This window comes from Sciurus carolinensis, chromosome 13 (genome assembly GCF_902686445.1).
Source record: "Sciurus carolinensis chromosome 13, mSciCar1.2, whole genome shotgun sequence".
NCBI lineage: Eukaryota > Metazoa > Chordata > Mammalia > Rodentia > Sciuridae > Sciurus > Sciurus carolinensis.
The window spans coordinates 64694904-64720531 of record NC_062225.1 but is presented as its reverse complement, the minus strand read 5'-3'; the positions used below and the strand labels follow the sequence as shown (position 1 = coordinate 64720531).

At 32.8% G+C, this 25628-nt stretch overlaps 1 protein-coding gene across 1 annotated transcript in view; it reads right to left on the bottom strand.

Annotated features, from left to right (window-relative positions):
- Positions 1-25628, bottom strand: part of Strn (striatin) — a 103824-nt gene that overhangs the window by 52531 nt on the left and 25665 nt on the right. The window contains exon 2 of the mRNA XM_047522656.1: positions 4700-4803. Coding sequence (XP_047378612.1) covers positions 4700-4803 — 104 coding nt within the window. The remainder of the gene's footprint in view (positions 1-4699; positions 4804-25628) is intronic.

The window sequence follows — 25628 nt, the reverse complement described above, 5'->3', positions numbered from 1 at the left end:
TGTGTGTGTTTGTATAAGAAAGAGAGAGAGAGAGAATATTCACATGCACAGAGTGTTTTGGAAAGATATATGATGGATAAGCCATCAGCTAATAGATTGTCTTTGGAAGGAAATCAGTAAATTAAAGCAGAAGGGAGCTATTTTTGTTCTTATTTGGTTAATTAACTGTATGCATCTATTTTTTTATTTTTAGTAAATACGTTTGGTCCAAGTTATTTCTATTTCCAGTGTCTCAATTGTTTTTGTGGTAGTGGGGATTTCTATTCCCGATGTCTCTCAATCAGAAAGATTATCACCAGACACATTTTTCCAAATCTATTTCAACATACTTATAATAATGTTGATCACAAGAAGTAAATATTTATAATTAATTTCACTTACAATTACCAGAAAATAACAAGATTCTTAATGTCACTGTCATTCTTCAGATTTTCCAGAAACATACTTCATCTACTATTAGACAAAGTAACACTATCTCCACAGAAGCCCAAATAGCAATTGAACCTGAGTGGTCTAAGGAAAGATTATATTAAGACTTTTAAAATAAAGTGACAAGTAAACGTATGAATTTATTTATATTTTATATATAAAAACAAAGGAAAAAGAAAAACATTTATAGGCATAAAATATTGCATTCTAGTGCATTCTAGTGGTCTAAGGAAAAACTGCAACAGAATTAACAAGAAAGAACAGAAAGTATTCTATAAAATAAATATAACAAAAACAATAACATTAAGAACTAACATTTTGCTGGGTGCAGTGGCACACACCTGAAATCCCAGTGACAGTGGTTGAGGCAGGAGACTCACAAGTTCAAAGCCAGCCTCTCCAATTTACAAAGGCCCTAAGCAACTTAGCAAGAACCTGTCTCTAAATAAAATACAAAAAGGGGCTGGGGATGTGGCTACGAGGTTAAACACGCCTGGGTTCAATTACCAGTACCAAAACAAACAAACAAAAAGACACCTAACATTTCATAAGAATTTATATAAGCATGCAGAAAGCTGGTTTCAATCCCCAGCATCACACAGACAAAAACAAAATATATAAAGAACTGTTAAATCATGGTCTCCCTACTGACTTGTTAAATTCACTAAGAAATATTTTACAGAACCCTCCTTAAGCCTAATAACATACTTTTGAAGCCATTCACATTGCTTCCCATTGTTTTAATACTTCAAGCTCACTGTGCTATCAAAATATCTTCACTATCTGTCTCATTCTGACTACATGATAAATAAGCAGATCTCATGTCTAACAACTCATATTTGACATCAAAGTTAGCCACCCCCCCCCCACTGGCACTTATTGGAAAAAAGGATAAAAACTGTTTAATAATTATAATAAAGAAGTTTCATTCTAGCTTTTAAAGTCTATTATTATACATAATGTGCCAAGAATAAAACATAGCACACCCAATCACATTTTAAAGGTTGATGCTAAAAAAAAAAAAAAACTAATTTCAATTAACTACTATTGAATTTCTATGATGTACAAGGCAGTGTGCTGGCTGCTGGAAAGAACCTGCAGCTTGCAGTCAGGTAGGGGTGGAAGTAAGAAGCAGCCTAAGGAACAGGAATGTAAATAACTATAGTACACTATAGTAAGATCTGAGGAGGGTTATATCAAGGAATGTAGATAAGGGATTATCTAATTCTATAAAGGGTAGTGTCAAATAAAGCTATCAAAAAGAAGGCAATGATTTGCACAGTCAGAGTTTTCTAGTCAGACAAATGAACTGATGGAGAAGGTATTTCTGTCAAAAGGAATACCATAAAAGTAAAAAATAAAAATACATAGTTGGTCAAAACATAGCAGTTTTACAGTGTATTGAGCACCCGAAAGTATTGGAAGGAATGGAGTCTTGAGAAGGGACTAGAAAAAGGATCTGGTTACAAAATAACTTTGAAATTAGCCAGATATTTTTAAGCAGAGATAGAACATGACTATTTCATTTATATTTTAGAAAGTGAGTCCCATGCACAAGGAAGATGAACTAGAAAATAGAAATACTAGAAGCAAGGAAGACAGGTGGGTTCTTATGGTAATGCAGATAAAAGAAAAGTGGCAGTGAATGGAGAAAAACAACACAGGAGAAATGTTTCAGAATTGTATTTTATACAGTATTTGAAGTTCCTCAGAATAAAAGTTCCTGAATATATCTCAGATTATATACTTTACATTCTTGAAAAACTAAATTTGCTTATTTGTAACTTTTATTACACTTTAAGGAATACTTTGATAAATACATTGCTATAATAATATTCAGTTTTTATATAATTTTCGACATTAAAGTGGGACTACCTTGAAAATCTACACAGCAATACAATATCACATTCCTTAGCTCTTTACTTAGGTATTTATAGGCAAAATGACAAGATGTCTGAAAATTAAAACAAACCAGGATAAAACAAGAATGATAAACATTATCTGCCAAATCTTGGAGATGCATATAAAAGGTAGTAGTCTCTCCATTTTGGGTCTCATATTTTTCCTCAATCAAAAACATTTTTTTAAAAATTCCTGACATTTAAAGCAATAGAAAGGGGCTGGGGTTGTGGCTCAGTGGTAGAGCACTTGCCTAGCATGTGTGAGGTACTGGGTTTGATTCTCAACACCACATAAAAATAAATGAATAAAATAAAGGTCTATCAAGATCTAAAAAAAATTTTTTTGAAAAAAGCATTAGAAAAACAATTGTAGAATGAAAAGCACTGAAATGTTCTAGAGCTCTAGGCCACAAAGAAATGATTTTTATTCCTTAATTTATTATACTTAAAAAGTGCTGTTAGTTGAAGATCATTTTAGAATAAAAAGTACTTGAAAATTTCCCAGTTTCTATCATGTGTGAGGTAAAAAAAAGTCTGAACTCCTTAGATAGTTCTCCTTAGGTAGTCTGAATTCCATGATCTGACTTGGCTCTCTTACCATTATCAGTCATCAAATTACAACACCCTACTCTTCACACAGAATGGTTAAAATTTTCTAAATACACCACAAGGCTTTGTTCCAGATCAAACATGTTCTACTTCCTGCATGTTGCCTGACTGGCAAGCACCTTCTTATTTGCTCTGATGCTGTTGAAGCCTCACTTTCTCTAATTATGCCTTCCTTACTACTTCCAGATAGTTTCCAGTCCCTTTTTTGTGATCCCCATCGTACAGTCTATACATACACCTACCACAGAACCTATCATACCTCATACGCTTTGGTGGTTCACACGTCAGAATACACTCCCACACACTCACTCTGGTTATTTCGGTATGTATTTCATTCTCCTACCTTGCAAGACAGTATAACATACTGGTAAACAACACAGGTTTTAGAACCAATCCTGAAGGATCTAATTCAGCTCTACTGCTCTATGCAACTTACTTAATTCTAAGTCTTAGGGCCTGGAGCACAGTAACTATTCAAAAAATCTTTACCATTATTAATGCTAATATTTTGTCTTTGGTTAAGCCTACAATTTAGAAAGCCTAAGATCTCAAATATTCCCAGATTACATACTTCAAAAAATGTTTTTCTTTATAACTCTCCCATTTTCAACCAACCTCTCAAAGTATAAAAACGATTTTTAACTAAGAGATAGAAAGGTCTTAAACTATTTAATGATCCTATATGAAGATGAACACAAGTTCTAATAAAAATATTTCTCAATATTCATAAATACCACCTGTTAAAAGGAATTTTATGGCAGTTTTACAAATAGTCCATTTACCAACTTCAAAAAATAAGAAAAGTGGGCTGGGGAATATAACTCAGTTGGTAGAGTGCTAGCCTTGCAAGCACAAGGCCCTGGGTTCAATCCCTAGCATGGTTAAAAAAAAAAAAAAAAAAGTAAGTGATTTACAAAAACAAAGCAAAAAACAACAGGCTCAATGGCAGAGCACTTGCACAGTATGTGTTAGGCACTGGGTTTGATCCTTAGCACTGCATAAAAATAAATAAATAGAGGCATGTTGTCCGTCTACAATTACAAAAAATAAAAAATTAAAAATAAAAAAAATTCCAATATCAACAACCAAACACTTGATTACCTAAAGCAATGAACTGCTTTAGAATGCTCACACACACCCAAAGACCATCTATTGAAGTATATAAACAATTCATATAACTTGCAAAACTCTCATTCATGTCCTATTTTCCTTTAGCTGTGACATGAATGTCATTACTTAAATATCTTACACACTAGCAAAATAATGTAAAATCATCCTCTGGAGAGAAAGGAATAAATAGCTGATGACAAAAGAACAAAAATGCCAAAAACAGTCTATGAAGACTCTCAGCATAGGCTGCCAGATCAAGTTTTTTTCTTAAGAAGTTATATCAAATTCAATATTAAATCACAGGAAAAGAGAGTAAACACTAAAGACACTTTACAATTCAAAAGCTATGTCAATCTTATAAAAATGGGTAATGACAGCTCAGGAAGTACAAACATTTCTTAAAGGAAAAAGTAGGGGGAAATGTTGCTAAAACATTTTAAATCATATAAATCAGTTTATTGATCACCATTACTGAACTATTCATAGTAAGATTAATATATTATGACCATACATAAAAATGTTTAGTACAGATACACCTTAATTTAAGAATATACATTAAAAAAATTTGGATTTACTTCAGGAATAATAGAAAAATTATTTTATCATTTAACATTAACACAAGCTTTCAACCTTCCATTTTATTGATTTACCTTTCCTGTTTAAGAGCATATTCCAACATTTTGATCCTCCTCACCAGATCCTTTTTCAAATTTTCTTGACCTTTCCTTTCCCCCTGAAGAAAGGCAATCTGGGCCTATGTAGGGGAGAGAAAGACAAAACTCACTTTAGACCAAATATATTTTTTTAAAAATTCAGCTAAGCAAAGATTCTTTGGGAAATAGGATAATTATATGATTTTTTCCATATTTGTCACAAAATATGTACAAATAAAGAAAAACACTGACTGCAAAGGGGAGGAGATTTAAAAAAAAGGACATCTATATGCAGTTTAATTCATAGTCCATATCCTTTAAGAGCCAATCATCTAAACAGCCAATATAAATCAAATGCAAAGTATGCAGTAGTTTGCGCAAGGATTGTTCTCTTTCACCTTTGAGAGGGTTTCTTTTTTTATGAAGAGTAAAGGGGTGGGGGAGGAGTAAAATCACAAGATCTTCTAAATTAAAAGTCTTAGTATAACCAACTATTGAAATTTTACAAGAGATTGTCTTGAATGACTTTATCCTAGACCTTCCCTACAAATAACAAATTTCTCAACTTTTCAAATCCATTTTAGGATTTGTTAGATGCAAAAGAAAGCTGATAAAAGGAAAATCAGAGACACTGGGCTTCTGTCCTTTCCTGCTTCCCACCAAAGAATTACTAACATGAAATAAACCATTATAAACTTTTATAATCAATAGAAGAGAGGGGTTAGTAAAAAGTCAGAATTTTTTTAAAAATTAGAAATAAAATATTATCTTCCATTTAAGAAATTAAAACTATGTTGTAAACATTAACTCATTCAAGTAATTCATGGTACCTGTAAGTGAGGGAGGGGCTCTATTTAAGTTTCCTCAAGGAAAGCTACCAATATCACTATTCTCACACGTTTCCCTATTCCTCTAATTTCTGTTGTATAAATAAGGCAGAAAACAATGTCTTTCCACAATGCTTTCCACTTGCTTTTCCAAGTAAGCAATAACTTTATATTTAAAGATGACCTTACCCACAGCCCTAAGGAATTAGGAGAACTGTTCAACTAAAATTTAATGAGGCAATCATTAAATTCTGTTTAATTTGAATGGGCTCATTTCTACTTATTTAGTACAACAATGACATGCAATCCAATTTAGCCATCTTCTTAAAATCTTCAAGATGCAGGGTACTGTAATGTTTTCATTTTCATTTCAATGAGATCTCAAAATTGACATTTTAATTAATTGGATTACATTTGTCTTATTGAAATAAAAGTAGTCTGAAAACAACTGTATACACAAAGGAACAGGCATTAAATATCCACAGTATCTATTTCAACTTCACTGATGATAAAATTTTTGAAATTACAAATTTTGCAATGAGTTAATTATTTTACCTAAGTAGAATGACACATGTACTTAAAGCTGACAAAATTAAAATCTTGTCAAAAGAAAATATTAGCCCAAATTTGGTTAAGCAAGTAATTCTTTGTTATGGAATTTTATACACACTTTAAAATGGCTTTAATAAAAGCAACAATCTAATCGATTCAATGAAAATAATAACATCAAATATCAATTTGATCCTCTCTATATGCTTTGATTTGTTCTGTATTTATGCTACTATCACTGGCCCTGGATGATTCTGAAACTTCAGCATACAAAACTCTGAAGTATTGTAACTCAGTCCCCAATCCACTAACAATTCCCTATTTTCCCACTATACCTGCTTCCCTATCCTCCAATTCATATACGAGGTTATTTAAATATTAATCAAAAGAAAAGCCCAGAATGACTACAGAGAAGATTAGAGTATGTGAAAAAGACAAACCTAAGAGTAACAGAAATATCAGTGATTCTCCTTCATGGTTACAGAATACCTCTGTGATGTTCCTGCCTAAGACACAAGATGATAATATCCATTTTAACCACAAAAGTTTAACATTGTGCTAGAGGTATATATAGATCAATGTAATTTAGTCAAGAAAATACATAAAATATTAAAAAAAAGGAAATATTGTTATCATTTGCAAATAATATGAGTGAATGCCAGGAAAATCTAATAAGAGTTATACAAAGAAAATGTTAATGCTTTACTAAGGGGAACAAAAAAATGACATGAAAAAATGAGAATAAATATCGTGTTCCTAAATAAACTCAGAACAAAAATTTTTTCTCCCTAAATACATCTTTAAATATTACATGAGATCAATTAAAATACCAGCCAGCAATTTTAGAAAATAAAGTCATACATAATTCTAAAGCTCATATGGAACAATAAATAAGAACAAAAATTATTTAAAAGTCTTAAAATATGTCAAGCCATAATTCAATAGTTACTTTAAAAATGGCACTTATACATGAACAGACAATCCAAAAACCTGAATACATATAGGAATTTAGTATAAGCTCAAGGTGACACTGTACATCATTGCAGAAAATGTGAATTAAAACAAAGGTTAAATGGATTTTAAAAATTGGGGTCAGGGCTAGGGTTTAGCTCAGCGGTAGAGCACTTGCCTAGCAAGTCTGAGGCACTGGGTTCAATTCTCAGCACCACATAAAACTAAGTAAAAGAAAGGTCCATTGACAAGTAAAAAAATAATTTTAAAAAATTGGGGTCAGGAGTGGTGGTACAGTTCAGTGGTAAAGCATGTTTATCAGCACATGCAAGGCCCTAAGTTCAATCCCTAACACCATAAAAATTAAAATTTTTAAATTTAAATTAAAAATTATTTAATGAACACTAAAAGTATTAGTAGAAAAGGCAAGGTTTGATTTTGTTTTACTATCTCAAGGATGGCAATGCCTTTCTGAGAATAAGACAAAACCCAAAGCTATAAAATACATTTGACCTCAGAAAATTCTTGTATACAGCAATTTAAAAAACTGCCGAAAAACTATTATAAAAAAATAAGATAATTTCTGACAAAGGTTATCACAACTTACAAGTTTGTTTTTCCTTAACTCTTATAGAGTACCTTTAAATCAGTAAGAAAAAAATCCAGAAGTCAACAGAAAAAACAGAGGACATGTTGATAGAAAGGAAATACAAAAGGTTCATATTTATTAAAGATATGTTCAATCTCAAATGTAAGAGAAATGCCAATTAAGTATAATAAGAGCTGGGGCAGAAGGCGAAGGGGGTGGAGCTCAGTAGTGTAGCACTTGCCTAGTTTGTGTTAGGCCCAAGGTTTGATCCCCAGCACTGCCAAAAATAAAAAAAGGTAATTATACCCCCTTTTCTATTAGACTGATAAAGGTCAGTAATCCACTAATTTAATAGTCTACTATGTTGAGAAGCAGGTATTTGTATGCTGTGGTTATATAAATCAGTTTCACTTTATAGTGGACAATATCTATTAAATCTGTAAATTTACATATTCTTTTAACTCAGCAATTTTGAAAGAATGTGTTTTCTTTCAAGTATATTTGCACATGTATGAAATGATATAATGAAAAAAGAGAAAAGAATTACGTACAACCTAAATGTTCATCTATGGGGAAATGGTTAAATAGATTATGAGAGTACAATTGGAAGAAAATTAGGACCTGAACCAAGACCTGTGAGAACAGAGAAGACTCTTCAAGAACAATGCCAACATCTGGAAAGTTGAAAACAAAAAGTCTTAAAACACATGTTCCTATACAAGGAAGCAAATTTCTTATGAAAAGAATAACTTGTGCCTAAAACATAGTAATTGGTATAAATATAAATCCCTTTCAAAATAAAGATTAAATTCCAGTTAGAGAGCCTCCATAAATAATAATATATTTTTGTCTGGATTGGATTATTTAATTGAAAAGACAGAGGAAAGAAGGAAACGGAAGAAAAAACTGAAAGGAAAGGAAAAAAAAACAGAAGCAAAGTAGGATAATCTATGTGAAAAAAAAAAAACTAGGTAGTTATTACAAAGTTATTACAAAGGAGATGATTCTATATATACTGATATGGAATAATATCCAAGACAGAGTAAATGAAGAAAAGACAACAATGTTAAAAAACATTCGGGTGTCTTTTTAAAATAGAAAGAAAAAGGTAAACATATCATCATTATTCCTCTACGTGTAGGTATTATCTCTAGAAAAGTTCACAAGTATATAGTAACTATGAATGTTCCCACAGGTGATGAGGTAACTGAGAGACAAAGGAACTGGAGTTAAACCTACCTTTATGTGCATCATCCCCGCCAAGCTTGGGAAGACAGTACCATAGGCAGAGTGTTGTCATTGAAACCTATTACACCGAATGATACTCATTCATCAGATTCAGCCCCATAAGCCCACCAATTTGTGGACTGTCTTGGATGGTCCTGTCTACACTCTATAGTTTTAGACAGAAATACAAAGAAGCACCAAGAGATTAGGTGGATTATATCCCTAAAGGGAACAACGTTATCACAAGTGAACTAAGGTGATGGTCTAAAACCTACGCAAACTATCACTTAGAAAACTTAAGGCACGCATCTAATGTATAAGGTTACCAGAAAATGCAATAGCCTGCAAGTTTTCTTAAAAGTTCTCCCTTCTTCTCCTCACTTCAATGAAGTTCCTTCCAGAACAGAGATCTCTAATGAGAGAGTAAGTGTATTTCTGATCTCCAAACCTACTTAGAAGTATGGAAGTGATGATTTCAGTTACTTTTTTTAAAGGTATAGTTCTTGACATACCATCGTTATATTTTGCCTACTTTTTCAGAAATCTCACTTCTTCCTGCTCTAATGTCACCTCAATATTCTTAGAGTACTCCCCTGAACTTTCCAGAATTTAGGAAAACAAAAGTGAGAGTAAAGTATGCAATCAATATCTTAAGAAAACAATTTGTAAATTGTAAAACTAGAGAAATTCAATCTGATTAAGTTGATAAATTGTGAAAACAACTTTCAAGTATTACAAATAAATTAAAAAAAAAAAAGAAAGCACAAGTCATCATACAATCATTTATCTGTACAAGCATACCAAATGATAATGTCAAATATTTTGAAAGGAAATCTCTGGAATTATTTTCAAAGAAATTAAGTGTTAAACTTCCTGATGGCTTTTTAAGTTTTTTTACATAGTACATTTAAGATTAGACCTTCCATTTCCTAACCACTAGAAACAAACAAGACAGAAATATTAGGTGGGTATTTTACCATTTAGTCTACATAGTAAATAGGAAATTTATTATTTCATTTTATTTTGGTACTGGGGATTGAACACAAGAACACTTAACCACTGAGTCACATCGCCAGCCCTTTTTATTTTTTTAATTTCGAGACAGAGTCTCACTTAGACTGCTTATAGCATTTGTAAGTTGCTGAGGCTGGCTCTGAACTTGAGATCATCCTGTCCCAGTCTCCTGAACCACTGGATTTACAGGTATGCACCACCATACCCAGCCTATTTTTTAAATTCTTATTTGTCAAAAGAATATATATAGGTTGAACATACCTAATTCAAAAATATGAAATACGAAATGCTCAAAAATTGGAAAACTTTTGCACTCCATGATACATCTTGGACTTTGAATTTTCCTATTAGAGCTGTTCAACCAGTAAAATCTATGCAAATATTTCATAATCAAAAAAATCCTGAAATTTGAAAATACTTTTGGTTCCAAGTATTTCAGATAAGGGATACTCAACCTATAAAAGGAATATAAATCTTCCATATATAAGCAGGCTTATCTGTGTGCATCATATCTAATAAATAATTAAAATATTTCAAACACAGTACTTATTTGACCCAAATTAAACTACCTTTACTCTAAAATTAAAAAGCATTACAATTCAAAATCAATGAAATCACTGAAAAAAGTATACTCAAAAAGAAAATACAAAAGTGCCAGTTGTATTGAATACTTTTCAGTTGTTTCTCAGTCACCTGCTTTGGGAGAGGAAGAACATTCACATTTATTAAAATCCAATAAAGTACAGAAAACTTGACTGAAGTTCTCTTTCAATTCAGACACAAAGTCACAAATAACAAGAGAAATACATGTAAAATTCATAATATGATTTACTTGAGCTAAGAAGTGGCATACAATGAAGTTTCAATAATTTGCTTTTACATCTTCATGCCTTCTTGTAAACTATACCTAACTTCCTCTGAAAACCTTTGGATTGCTTATGCTCTTTAATCTAGGCTGCTAGTTGGGTTTTCTCTAGCACATAAGTATTGCCTCTAGCCCTCTCTCTTAAAAATAGTATCATCACATGGTGACATCGAACTTTAGCATCGAAATCACCTAGAGGACTTATTAAAACACAGATAGGGCTCCACCCTCAGAGTTTTTGATTTAGTAGGTATGAAGTGGGGCAGGAGAATCTCCAGTTTTAACAAGTATCCAGGTGATGTTAATGTTCTAATGTGAGACCACATTTGGAGAAACACTGACTTACATCATCTGTGACAGTTAGAAGGCCAAAATAAAGCAATTAGGCCACTTAGAAGAAAGGAACAGAACTGACCCAGAACCACAGCTCTTTGCTCCATGAAAGTATGGGTCTTAAGCCCACAAGTTGACAGACAAGTACATACTGGCTTTTTGAATCACTTCCAAATTTCTTAATTATGACTGTGTTTTTAGCAATCTCCTGATAAGGAAATAAAAACCACCAACATGTTTCAGTTCAGTCACATGTTTCAGAATACCTATCATCCTCCACAGCCTGAACTGTTATAAAGAAGAATATAGGAAAGCCAAAAAAAAAAAAAAAAAAAAAATCCAAGTTCCTACTCACAACACACTTCCAATCTAGTTAGGATACACAACCAGTCTGCAAGAAAATAGTACTCTCTTCTAATAAATGATAATTTAAGTGACAGTCAAATATTCACTTACATTCATCTCATAATATTAACTGAGCACCTACTCTGCACTAAGCACAGTTACTGAAACTGTAATTAAAGTAGTAACAAAAGAAAAAGTTCACCGTCCAGGAGTTGTAACATGTCACTTAAAACATGAGTACCAATAACATATGAAACAGTTACAGGCAAAAGCAGTGAATATAAAAACAAACACAAATAAAATAGTGGGACACCTATTTAATTCTGAAGAGAAGTATAGAACTGTTGCTCAATTAAAAAACGTTTTGATCTGGTATGTACTACAAGTCTTACCTTTTAACAAATTAGTGAGTTTCCTTAATTTTTCTCATAGAAAATTTTCTGTACTATTTATATTTATTTGTCTATCATTCATTTTCAAAAAAGATAAGGAACTTTTTAGATGACACATAAACCTCTGAAATGCTACAGCAAAGAGTGGTACATTCTTTCACAAAGTCATTCTCAAATGTATGATTACAAATATTGATTTTCCCTTACAGAAAACCCTCAACTACTTGAAATCACTAAATTAATTATATCCATAACACTGCCTTATGACAGCATATAAATAACCATACATCAGCAGGTTTCTACAATCTCATGAGGTTCACTTAGGTTGCCAACCAATCAGTTCCCACAGCACTTTGCTCTCTCAAATCTTTACAAATGTTTCTGATGTTTGCTCAAGGGGTTCAAGTTCACCGAAAAAATATGTGTATGCATATGTGTATACACACCTACACACACACACACACACACACACACACAAAGAAGTGTGAGAAAACAAGGTATCAATCAAGGGAAGAATTCCTGCAGATATATTCAGTCTACCAGACTATGACACTCATGGTTACCCAAGCAGAAGATACTTCATGAAGGCAATGGAGAAGCTAAGGCCTAATTCAAAGACCAAAACGTATGAGTTTAGTCTAATGCTATTCATTTGCATCTCAAAGGTCAAAGGCAATAACTGAAAATGTTATTTTTTAAAACCCTGAGTTTCTTCATAAAATATGCCTTCCCTAGCACTACCAAAGAAAATCAAACTGTTAATGATGATGTTGGAAGAAGGGAAAATGTAAGGCCTAAGAAAATGAGCTCTTAACCAGAAAAAGAATAGGGTATCAAATCTGGTAATAGCTTGTAGCTGTGAATGTGAACAAGTCTACCAAATGTTTGAGACAAAAAAAAAAAAAAAAAATCATTGAACTGATTCACCAAATACTCCAACCTGACCAAAAATCATTCATAAAATAAAATAAAACCTTCACAGAAGTTGAAAAGAATATTAACATGTAGAATAGGAGCATATATAAGAAACATAAGACTCAATAGAAATATAGTCAGAGCAAGTAAGGATTTACACAAAACTCTTTGAAAATTCAAAGATTTAAAAATTTTTAAATTTAAAATTTAAAAATTTTGAAATCTGAGCATTTGAAAAGGTCTCAAAGTATCCCATGCAACTGACAAGTCTTCTATATGATGTTGCTTATAGCTGCAAAGAGGTTCTAAACACATTTTAAATCAATAAGATTATTTTGATATGTACATTAATCCTTAAAGAAGTATTCTAAAATAGGTTTAAAGCCCAGCGTCTTCCCAATGGAATGAAGGTATCTACAATCTGTTCCCAGCTATTCTTCCTAGATTCGTCTTAAAGAAGCCCTGCTCATACATCTCATGCTTCAACTGAAGCAATTAGTATTCAGATAGAACTGAACTTTTCCAGGTTCATGCCTTGACGTTTGCTCTTCCCTTCTCCCTCGAACCTCCCCAAACACCTTTTCATTTTCATATTCTACCAATATTCAAATCTGAGCCTACTCAGTAATCTCTCTGAAACCCGAGGGCACTTATTTTCATCTATTTAAAAACAAAACAAATAAATCTCTACATGTATCATTTTATTAAACATTTTATTAATGTTTAGTCAAAAGGCTAAATAAGAAAATAAACAGTCTGAAGTATTTAATATGTATTAGGCACTCTGTTAAACACTTTATATAATTAGTCTCATTTAATCAAGATTATTATATAATTATTTTCTTGCTTTCATTTAATTTTCCAAGTCTTTATGATTCACCTCTTCTCCAACCAGATTATAAGTCCCCTATGGGCAGAAGTCTTCATTTATGCATTCAATAAGAATTCATTAAATTCCTACTAAGTGCTCCCAACTTGACTTATATTGAGGATATAAAACCAGAATTCTTGCACTTTATGTACTAGATTATAAATCTGTTGAGGACAACAGATATATAAACAAATACACTATTACTCTGTTCTACAATACAGTATCTTGCAAAGTTATAAATATTCAACTTACTTGACTTAAAAGATAAAATTTTTAAAATACTAAGTGGAGGGAACTAAGACAAGAGTGTATAAAGAATAAAAAAAATTACCATATGCTACAAAGCTTTTCCCACCTTTAAGCTTTGAAATTTTTTCAAATTTTCCCTTCTTTCATCTATTATGTAGATGGTCATAAAATGGGAATTAGTTTCTTCTTCTAAGATAAAATAAGAAAAAAGTTTTAGAACATGAAAATCAAACATTAAATATTTAGGCAAAAGCAAACTGATGAATAAAATCAGACAGAAAACAGGATGAAAACAATTTCCTTATAACAAAATGTGTAATGCCTAATCCCTCGAATGAAGACATTTAAGCAATTCTTGTTTGTTTCACATCTAGACAAAATCTTTTCTTCAGAGCAGGTACCAGGGCTTGAACTCAGGGGCACTCAACCTCTGAGCCACATCCCCAGCCCTATTTTGTATTTTATTTAGAGACAGGGTCTCACTGAGTTGCTTAGCACCTCTCCCTTGCTGAGGTGACTTTGAACTTCGAGATCCTCCTGTCTCAGCCTCCCGAGCCACAGGAACTGCAGGTGAGCGCCACCACTTCCAGCTTAGACAAAATCTTTATGTTTCCATATTCTCTTAAAATTATAAGCAACCAGTTGCTCCTTTCATAGTAAAAAAAAAATGCTGTCCTTGGTATATAAAGATATAATTGTTCTAATAACAATAAGAATCTAAACATTAGGATTAGATTCTGTTTTGGTTTTATTTCCTCCTGCATGGCACTAAATTAATCTTTTATTCTAATGAAAAAGGTAAGAAAATTAGATAGAATTAAGGGAGAATTTCATGTTTGTGGAACACAAATTATATTCTGTGAAATATTAACAATGATTAAGATACTGAACTAGAAATCTGGTTTAACTGAAACCATCCCACATGCCAGGTACAGGGTATATCATTCCCAGCTACTAAGAGGGCTGAGGCAGAAAAACTCCTTGAGCTCAGGAGTTCTAGGTCAGACTGGACAATGCAGTAAAACCCCATCTTTAAATAAATAGATACCATCCTATAAATTAACTGATATCATATGTGTGTATGTGAATATATGTGTATGTATACACATGTACATTTTGCAATATACTGTATTGTACAGGATTTAAAAGAACTATACATGCATGAGTGACTAATAAACGGTCTTTCATTATGATGATAAAATCCAGAAAATAAAAAAACGATCGATGCTATATTTATGAAAGATGAAAGGGGCTAGGGTTGTGGCTCAGTGGTAGAGCGCTTGCCTACCAAGTGTGAGGCACTGGATTCGAGTCTCAGCACCACATATAAATGAATAAAAAATAAAAGTCTATCGACATCTAATATATATATATAAGATGGAAGAGGGAATGATTATATATACAATATATATACGCATGGTATTTATATATATATATATATATATGTATGTTAGATGGAATGGAAGGTGGTGATATAGATAAGCATAGGTTTTCCAACTTCTAAATTATAGGAAAAAATTTTACCAGTCCACAAGTTATCTCACATTTGTTTGATGTTATCAACTGTATAATTTAGCCTTCTGATTCAGATCATAGGCTTTTTTCTTCCTTTTTGTAATACATTAGCTATTACATAAACAAAATTTCTATCAAAATGTCTTAAAATTCTCCTTCTGAATAATCTGTGTTGTTGTATGAACATGGGTTATGATGGCAGAATTTTCCAGGTCAACATACTAAAATACTCTGATCAAGACGATCGAACTGGGCTAGGGTTGTAGCTCAGTGGTAGAGTGCTTGCTGAGCATATATGAGGCACTGAGTTTGAACCTCAGCACCACATAAAACTTTTCTTTTTTTAATTTTTTAAAAGAAAAAGTTCGAAAGTAAAATACAAAAAAAAAAAAACGGAAAAAAGAACTTGCTACACAAAAGTGATCATATTTACTTGAAAGTAAATTAATGTGTGTATGTGTGTGTAAGAGGTGGTTTAGAAAAGAAACTTACAGACTGACCAGAATGGTCCAAAATATTTAATCTTGACAGTAGCAAAAGAAATAAAAACTGCATTCTTTAAAGGAATCTCATTACCAATAAATGGTTCTACAAGGAAAAGTAGGAAGGAAAAAAAAAAAAAAAAAACACCAAAAAATTAGAGGCTGTGACCATATATCTGAAGGCCATGAACATGGTAAGAGTATTTTACCAAACCTAAAGGCATTTTGAATTATAAAGCCTTTTAAAAGATGAACTGCTCTCAAAAGAACATATTTAATATAATCAAAAGTTTAGGGCTGGGGAGATAGCTCAGCTGGTAGAGTGCATGCCTTGAAAGCACAAGGTTTAATCCCCAGCACTGCAAAAAAAAAAAAAAAAAAGTTTAAAAAATTAAGGAAAGCGGATTGTAAGAACCCCGGAAGCACTCTGCCACTGAACTACACTCTCAGCCCCAAGAAACCTATTAAAAGGCAGTGCAGGTATATCCAGGTGGACCTAGTTTGAATCCTTGCCATGTACTTAATGGATAAGAAGCCTTGAGCTCACCTGTTATTTGCTATTTGTATTTATTTTTATAAAGTGGCCATAATCTTTCTCCCAGTACTGTCAAACTTAGAAGTTATTAAAGCTACTACATTAATATTGTTTTTCATATTTTAGAACATACAATTACTTGGTATCTTTATTGTTCTGTCTTTTTTTATGGATTCTGACTGAAAATTTTTATGATTTTTCATGTAATCAACTTTTACCTCTTCCTTATATCTTCAGAAAGTACTTCTGCTAGTTTTGAAGACAGAAGACTTCAGGGATTGAACCCAGGGCCTCAACATGCTAGGCAAGTACTCTACCACTGAGCCACAGCCACAGCTCTCTCTCTTCCTCATCAAGGTCATTAAACTAGACGCATATCTGCCAACTTAAATAACTCCAGATACCTATGCCCATCTATTGAATTCAAACTATTTGTTTTTGCAAGAAACATTTGAATAAAGCTTTAATTTTCTAAAATAAAAAGAAAGCCAATACTATAAACCTTTATTATCTAAGTATGTGAGAGTTGTTTACTTACATTGTACTGTAATTTTTTCCCAAAGTCACTTTTGCTGTTTTCAGACCAAATACCTGACATAAATTATACCCAAATACACTAACTAGAGGCAATGATAATATCTATCTTTTGCACTGTTTCTTACAAAGAACTTTCAAATACCTATTTTATTAGCATTATTTATCTTCACAATAGTGATACAAAGTAGGAATAAAACATTCTAAAAAAGTCAACACAACTCAACATCTAGTCATTTTAAAGCTTATTTTGCCATTTAATAGTGGTAAATTACTTAACCTTGTTCAACTTTCACTTCCTTATTAGTAAAAATGGAATAATACTCCCAAACTCACAATGTTACTGCAAAGATTAAACTAATTACTATAATGTATACAAAAGGATCTAACACATTTTGTTACTCAAAACATCTGCTTACATCTTGTCTAAGGGTTTGGGTCACAGTCCTGAATACAAAATCTGGAATGCCATAATCCTAAATGTTGAGATCCTAAAAGATCAAAATTCCAAAAATATAATTCTGAAAAAAATAGTTTAAAATTTTCTAAAAAGGGCAATTACATTTTCATAATGGGATATGAAAAACACACAAAATATGTCAGAATACTTCCCTTTACAAAATAAAATAGGCAATAATATATATTTTTTGCAAACACACTCACCTGTGCTACCAACAGTAGTTGCACAGATGAATTATGAGCATACAAACTGCTCATAAAGAAATAGGTCAACAACAAAGGTGCCAAAAACATACAATGGAGAAAAGACAGACTTTTCAACAAATGGTGCTAGATAAACTGGAAATCCATATGCAGCAAAATGAAATTAAACTCCCTCACCCAGCACAGAACTCAATTTAAAATGGATCAAGGACCTAGGAATTAGACCAGAAACCCTCCACCTAATAGAAGAAAAAGTAGGTCCAAATCTTCATCATGTCAGCCTAGGACCAGACTTCCTTAACAAGACTCCCAAAGCACAATAAATAAAAGCAAGAATCAATAAATGGGATGAATTCAAACAAAAAGCTTTTTTTCAGCAAAGGAAACAATAATGTGAAGAGAACCTACAGAGTGAGAGAAAATCTTTACCACATGCACTTCAGATGGAGCATTAATCTCCAGGATTTAAAAAGAACTCAAAAAACTTAACACCAAAAATACAAATAACCCAATCAATAAATGGGCTAAGGAACTAAGCAGACACTACAGAAGATATACAATCTATCAACAAATATATGAAAAAGTGTTCAACATCTCTAGTAATTAGAGAAATGCAAATCAAAACTACCCTATGATTTCATCTCACTCCAATTAGAATGGCTATTATCAAGAATACAAGCAACATGAGCTGGGGATATAGCTCAGTTGGTAGAGTGCTTGCCCCACATGCACAGGTCCTGGGTTCAATCCCCAGGACCACCAAAAAAATAAAATAAAATAAATATAAGCAACAATAAGTGTTGGCAAGGATGTGGGGAAAAAGGTACACCCATACATTGCTGGTGGGATTGCAACTTGGTGCTCTGGAAAGCAGTATGGAGATCCCTCAGAAACTACCATTTGACCCAGCTATCCCACTCCCTGACCTATACCCAAAAGACTAAAAATCAGTATTAGTACCATAACGCAGACACATCAATGTTTATAGTAGCTCAGTGCACAACAGCTAGATTGTGGAACCAACCTAGATGCCCTTCAATAGATGAATGGATAAAGAAACTGTGGTATATATACACAATGGAATATTATTCAGCCATAAAGATGAATAAAATTATGGCATCCACAGGTAAATGGATGCAGTTGGAGAATATCATGCTGAGAGAGATAAGACAATCCCAAAAAACCAAAAGTCAAATGTTTTCTCTGATAAGTGGATGTTGGTACATTAAGGGGGGGAGGGTAAGGGAAGAATGTAGGAACTCTGGATTATGTAGAGAGAAATGGGAGTGACGAGGAAAGACAGTGGAATGAGACAAACATAATTACCCTACGTACATGTATGATTACACGAATAGAGTGACTCTACATCATGTACAACCAGAGAAATGAAAGGCTGTACTCCATTTGAGTACAATGAGTCAAAATGCATTCTGCTGTCAATTATAACTAATTAGAACACATAATAAAAAATAAAAATATGAAACAAAAAACACGCCAACAAGCAAAATGTACAAATACATCTCACTATAACTGGTAATTCTGTGCACCCAGCTTTAGAACAATGGTTCTATGAAATAAAAGATGAATAATCTAATTTTCTTGATGAATTCAGTCAAGTTTCACAAGGGGTCATGAGCCAAACACTGGAGATATTGATAAATTTAATCTTTTGCAAACACAGATATTCAAAAAAGAACACCTCTTCATATACTGAGGAATTTTCTACATTTTTACATATACGATGCTCACATACACAATGTTGTGAAAATGCACTCGCACAGTTAAATTTGCAAAAAATGCAGAGAACAAATTAGATCTCAAAAATATTCCTTACACAATTCATACCTCAAGTATTAGAAATGATACAAGATGAAATGCACAGTATAACAAGATGAAATACACAGCATAGTGAATTATTTTTTAAAAATGCTGATTTAAAAATTCAAAAAAAGAAAATTTGACATAATGAAAAAGTACATTACAAGGATAGATAATAGGCAAATGCAGGAGGAGTTCATAAGATCTGACAATCATTAACTATATTTGAACTCTTACATCATGATAAATAGCTGCTCTTTTCTTTTAGGGCACATGGTTTCCTCAAAGAATCCATTCATGTTCATTTTCTAACTAGCACTGCTCTTTTTAAAAATTCTTCTACGATTCATTTATACACTCAGTCCCTGTTAAACTGACCCATCTGTTGTCCTATGCTTCTGGATCTTCTGATTCTAGTCCACTCAGACTCTCACACTAATGTCCACTGGAAATACACTCACAGACACACACATGATAATGTTTTACTGGGTTTCCAGGTATTCATTCCACATAACATTATGCAACTATCTCATATATAACTGTAAAAGTTCCAATCCCTTCCCTACCATCCACATTTCTACTCTTCTTATATAAGTTCTTTTCTCCCCAATGGGAACTGTGGGTTTGGGGATTTCAACTTTCAGGACTTCAAAATTCAAACACTTAACCTTTGGGGACTGCCATTCAGGGGACTTTAGATGTTAAGAATTGGTATCACCTAACTAAAATTAAGAATTAAACTTAAGGGAGGAGACCCAAAGATGAACCAAAATAACTACCACCAACTCCATTAACATACTAATAAAAATGCTTATTCGACAGCATATTGGAACTATTGAAGAGGAGAAAGTCATTTAACAAAAGGGAAAATGTATTAATTTTTACACATAAAATGACTCTATTTAAAATACTCAAGGAAAAATGGAAAAATTTAAATATGATAATTTAGTAACATAAAACCAGAACTATTCCTCTTTTCTAAAGTTTAGATGGTTACCTCCCAAGAATAACAATGAAATGAACACAAGGTAGCTTAATAATTATTACCAGTGTCCATTCTAAATGTGGTCTGCTAAATACATCACTAACAGAACCTTGGAAATCTCAAGTTCAGGTATGGCAGCACTGTATTTTGAGGTCTAATTTGTATAACAACCTAATTTTCAAAGCAGTGATGTAAAATACAAGGGTGGAAGTCTGCATGGAGAATACAAAGATGGACACAAATTACAAGAATTTTCCCATATACATTTAATACAATTCAAGTAAAGGAGATACAATATAGCCAGAAGACATGAGATTTTGGGTCACTGTAGAGGTATATACTGTGACAAGAACAGGTTCATCAGGATTTTCCATATTCCTTTATTAGTACATAATATTTACACAGAATAACAAGTTTCATTGTGGCATATTCACACAGGCAACTAACACACTGTGATCATAACCACCGCCCACTGGCCTTTCTCACCCACTCCCCCTTCCTTCTTTCTTTCCCTGATGCTCTTTTTCTTAATAGTCTCCCTTCTACTTTATATATTACCCACTAGATTACACATGAGAGGATACGTGTGATGTTTGTCTTTCTGAGTCTAGTTTCTTTTTTTGGGGGGGGTGGGGGGGTTACTGGGGATTGAACTCAGGGGCACTCAACCACTAAGCCACATCCCCATCCCTATTTTGTATTTTATTTAGAGACAGGGTCTCACTGAGTTGCTAGCCTCACTTTTGCTGACGAGAGTTTGAACTCTCCATCCTTCTACCTCACCTTCCGGAGCCACTGTGATTACAGGTGTGAGCCACTGCGCCTGACAAGCTTATATCTTATAACATGTTGTTCTCCAGTTCCATTCATTTTCCCGTCAATCACATGATTTCATTTTTCTTTATACTTGAATAATACTCCATTGTGTATACATACCCCATTTTTCTCAACCATTCATCCATTAACAGGCACCTAGGCTGATAGTATATAATGGTTAATGTGATATGTGCTGCAATAAACATGGGTACGCAGGTATCCTTCGGGTATATACCCAGGAGTAGTGCAGTTGGATCATATAATATTTCTAAGTTTTTGAGGAAACTCCCCACTGACTTCCAGAGTGACTGTACTAATTTACAATCCCATCAGTAGTGTATAAGGGTTCCTCTTCCCTCAAGTCCTTACTAGCATTTATTGGTTTTTTTGTTTTGGGGTTTGTTGTTTGTACTGGGGATCCAGCACAGGGGCACTTTACCACTAAGCTACATCCCCAGTCCTTTCATTTATTCTGAGACAGGGACTCAGGAAGTTGCTGAGGCTGGCCTCAAATCTGTGATCCTCCTGCCTTAGTCTCTCAAGTCCCTGAGATTACAAGCATGTACCTCAGTGCCAAGGTTTTTGTTTTTTGTTTTTTTTTTTGTATTCTTGATGCTAGCCATTCTGACTGGGGTGAGATGGAATCTTAATGTAGTTTTGATATGCATTTTCCTGACAGCTAAAGATGCACATTTTTCCATGTAATTATTGGACATTTGTACCACTTCTTTTGAGAAGTATCTGTTCATTTGCCCATTCACTGATTTGGTTATTTGTTTTTTTAGGAGTTAAGTTTTTTGAATTCTTTATGTATTTTGAGGTTTTTTTATGGATATTAATCCTCTGTCAAAGGAGCTGGCAAAGATTTTCTTCCATTTTGTAGGCTCTCTCCTCACTCTAATATCAAGTTTTTGATTAGTGTGACTTCCCAGGTTCTCTACAGTTGTACTTGGATAGACATTATAAATATTCTAGTTACTAAAAGGGCAAAAACCCCATAAATATTAAAATTAACATTTACTCTCATAAGCTTAGTTGATAAGACTCAATTCCCTTAGAATCTGAAATGCTTAAGATGAAATAATCATAATAAAATAAAGGTTTTCAAACTCACAAAGCAAAGGACCAAACCTGAGGCAATGACAATTCTTGATCTCACATGTGGCCTTTCCACATTTCTTTATAATATCCTTTTCATATAATGACATTTATTATCATTAGACACTTAAAATGTTTTATTTATAATAGTGATAAATAACAAATGAATACATTGGTATTAATTTCATAAAGGACAAAAAAATACAAAGAAAATTTTAAAATTCTAGACTAGTACTGCCAATTCAACTTTCTAAAATAACAGAAATGTGCTCCATTTATGATGTACAACATGACAGCTACTAGCCACAGGAGGCTACTGGGTATTTGAATTGTGAGACTCAGTAACTGAAGTATTATTTTTATTATTTTTTTTTTCTTTTTAGTGGTATCGGGATTGAACCCATGGCCTCACACATGCTACACAAGTAAATGCTCTATCATTGAGCTACATACCCAGCACAGGAACTGAATTTTTATTTTATATACTTTTGCTTAAACTTAAATAGTCACATGTAGCTAGTGGCTATTATATTGGATAGTTTGACTTCAGAGAAATAAAGGAAGGGACCACTAATGCTCTTGACTGGTAAAATTCAAAGATAGCACCATTCAAGTTAATATGTAGACTTCAAATAAGATAAAGTATTTTTTAAAAGTCCTTTGGGATAATTCATAGAACTTGATAGATGTATGACAAAACTGTTACAAATAGGAAATCCAAAGAATACTAAAGGAAGTAAAAAATAAAAGGAAAATATACAGTAATAAAGCATGTATCTACTAGATTTTATAACACGATAGAACAGCCCCTTCCCAAAAACACATAAAAATAACATTAAATAAAATTTTAAAAGATACAAACCCACAAGATTAAAGAGGAACTTTTCTGTGTAATGTATTGGTATTATTGCTCTTAATTTTCACATAACTTTTTTTAAAAAAAGTTATCCTCATTATTTGTTATCCTCATTGCTAAAATTAGAGACATATCATATACACAAAGTAACAGGATTCTAAGAAAATGTTTAAAAGATCAAAACACTGAAATTGAAATGATAATAGTCAAAATAGGAGAAAAAAATTGAGATAAAATAAGGATTCTCCTGAAAAATAGAACAAAAGGCAAAGAAATGGAAAACAGAAGCAAATATTAAAATAAATAAATAGGCCCAATATCCAATTATAAACATTCCAGAATGGGAGGCCAGAGAAAATTAAAGAAGAAAATATCAAAGAAATAATGTTTAAAAGAATTCATAGAGGGCTGGGGAGATAGCTCAGCTGGTAGAGTGCTTGCCTTGCAAGCACAAGGCTCTGAGTTCAATCCCCAGTACTGCAAAAAAAAAAAAGAATTCATAGAACTGAAGGACAGCCAGAATGTTGGCAAGGATGGGGGGGGGGGGGAAGTACACTCATACATTGCTGGTGAGAATGCAAATTGGTGCAACCACTCTGGAAAGCAGTATGAAGATTCCTCAGAAGACTTGGAATGGAACCACCATTTGACCCAGCTATCCCACTCCTTGGTATGTACTCAAAGGACTTAAAATCAGTATGTTATAGTGATACAGTCTCATCAATGTTTATAGCAGCTCAATTCACAACAGCTATGTTATGGAACCAAATTAGGTGCCCTTCAACAGATGAATGGATAAAGAAATTATGGTAAATATACACAATGGAATATTACTCAGTCATAATGAAGTATGAAATTATGGCATTTGCTGGAAAAAGGATGAAAATGAAGGCTAAAGTGCTAAGTGAAATAAGCCAATCCCAAAAAACCAAAGGCCAAAAGTTCTCTCTGATATGTGGATGCTAACACACAATAAGGGGGTTATGGGGAGAATAGAAGTTTATTGGATCAGACAAAAGGGAATGAAGGGAAGGAAGGGGTGACAGGAATAGGAAAAACAGAATGAATCAGACATAACTTTGCTATGTTCATAGATGAATACATGACCAGTGTAATTCCACATCATATACAGCCAAAAGAATGGGAAGTTATAGTTCAGGTACGTATAATATGTCAAAATACATCCTACTGTCATGTATAGAAAGACCAAACAGAAAATTTTAAAAAAATTAAACAACAAAAAGAACAGAAAAGGACAGAAAAAAATACCATTATATAACACAATAAATGAAATTTTTAAACACATATCATCATGAAACTTTAGACCAGAGATAAAAAAAAGTTTCCAAAAGAGGAAAAATAGGAAAAATATAAAGTCAAGAATCAGAATACTGTTGAAGCTACCAAAAAAATTAAGTAATATATTCAGATTATATCCAACCTGAAATTCCATCAACGAATCATTTTCATACATATGAATTTCCAAAAGTTACTTCGCAAATACCTTTTCTCAAGACTAACAATTTTATTAAAATGAAAGGACAGGCTAAAAAAGAAAACATGGGATCCAGGAATCAGGAATTCTAAGAACAGAGAATGGCAAAAGGAAGTTCTAAGACAATGGCTGGGCCTAAATACCAAGTAATCCACAATAGAGCATGGCAAGAAGCTTTAAGAATAAGATCACACGTGGAACCAACCTAGATGCCCTTCAATAGACAAATGGATAAAGAAACTGTGGTATATATACACAATGGACTACTATTCAGTCATAAAAAATAAAATTATGGCATTTGCAGGTAAATGGATGCAGTTGGAGAATATCTAAGTGAGATAAGCCAATCTCAAAAAACCAAAGGTCAAATGTTTTCTCCAATAAGAGGATGATGATACATAACAGAAGGGGGGTTAGAGAAGAATGTAGGAACTTTGGAATGTGTAGAGGGAAATGGGGGGGAGATAATGGAATGAGACAGATATAATTACCCTATGTTCATGTATGATTACACAAATGGTGTGACTCCACATTGTGTACAACGATAGATATGAAAAAATGTACCCCATTTGTGTACAGTGAATCAAAATGCAGTCTGTAAAAATAAGAAAAAAAAAAAACCTATGGATAAAAAAAAAAAAGATTAAGATCACAGATTTAAAAGGGGAGTAGGAGGGACTGAGGAATTATCCATCAGGTTTGACTACATATAAATTTGTATTAAAAGGTTACTGAAGCACATGAAAAGAATCAGTACAATGTTAGAAGAAAACTAAACCATAAAAAAATTGAGGTAGTGGTTAACTTCAGAAAAAACAAAATTGAAAGGAAAAGAAACAATGATAGTATACCATTTGGTTGGCCTAGAAGTGAAAAGTATTTACACATGCTTACATCATAATAAACGCGTTAATTTAAAATGTTGTAATCTAACTTTATTGCGAGAACTCAGGGACAGGATATGAAACAACTGAAAGGAGATAACATAGCTAAATCCTCATC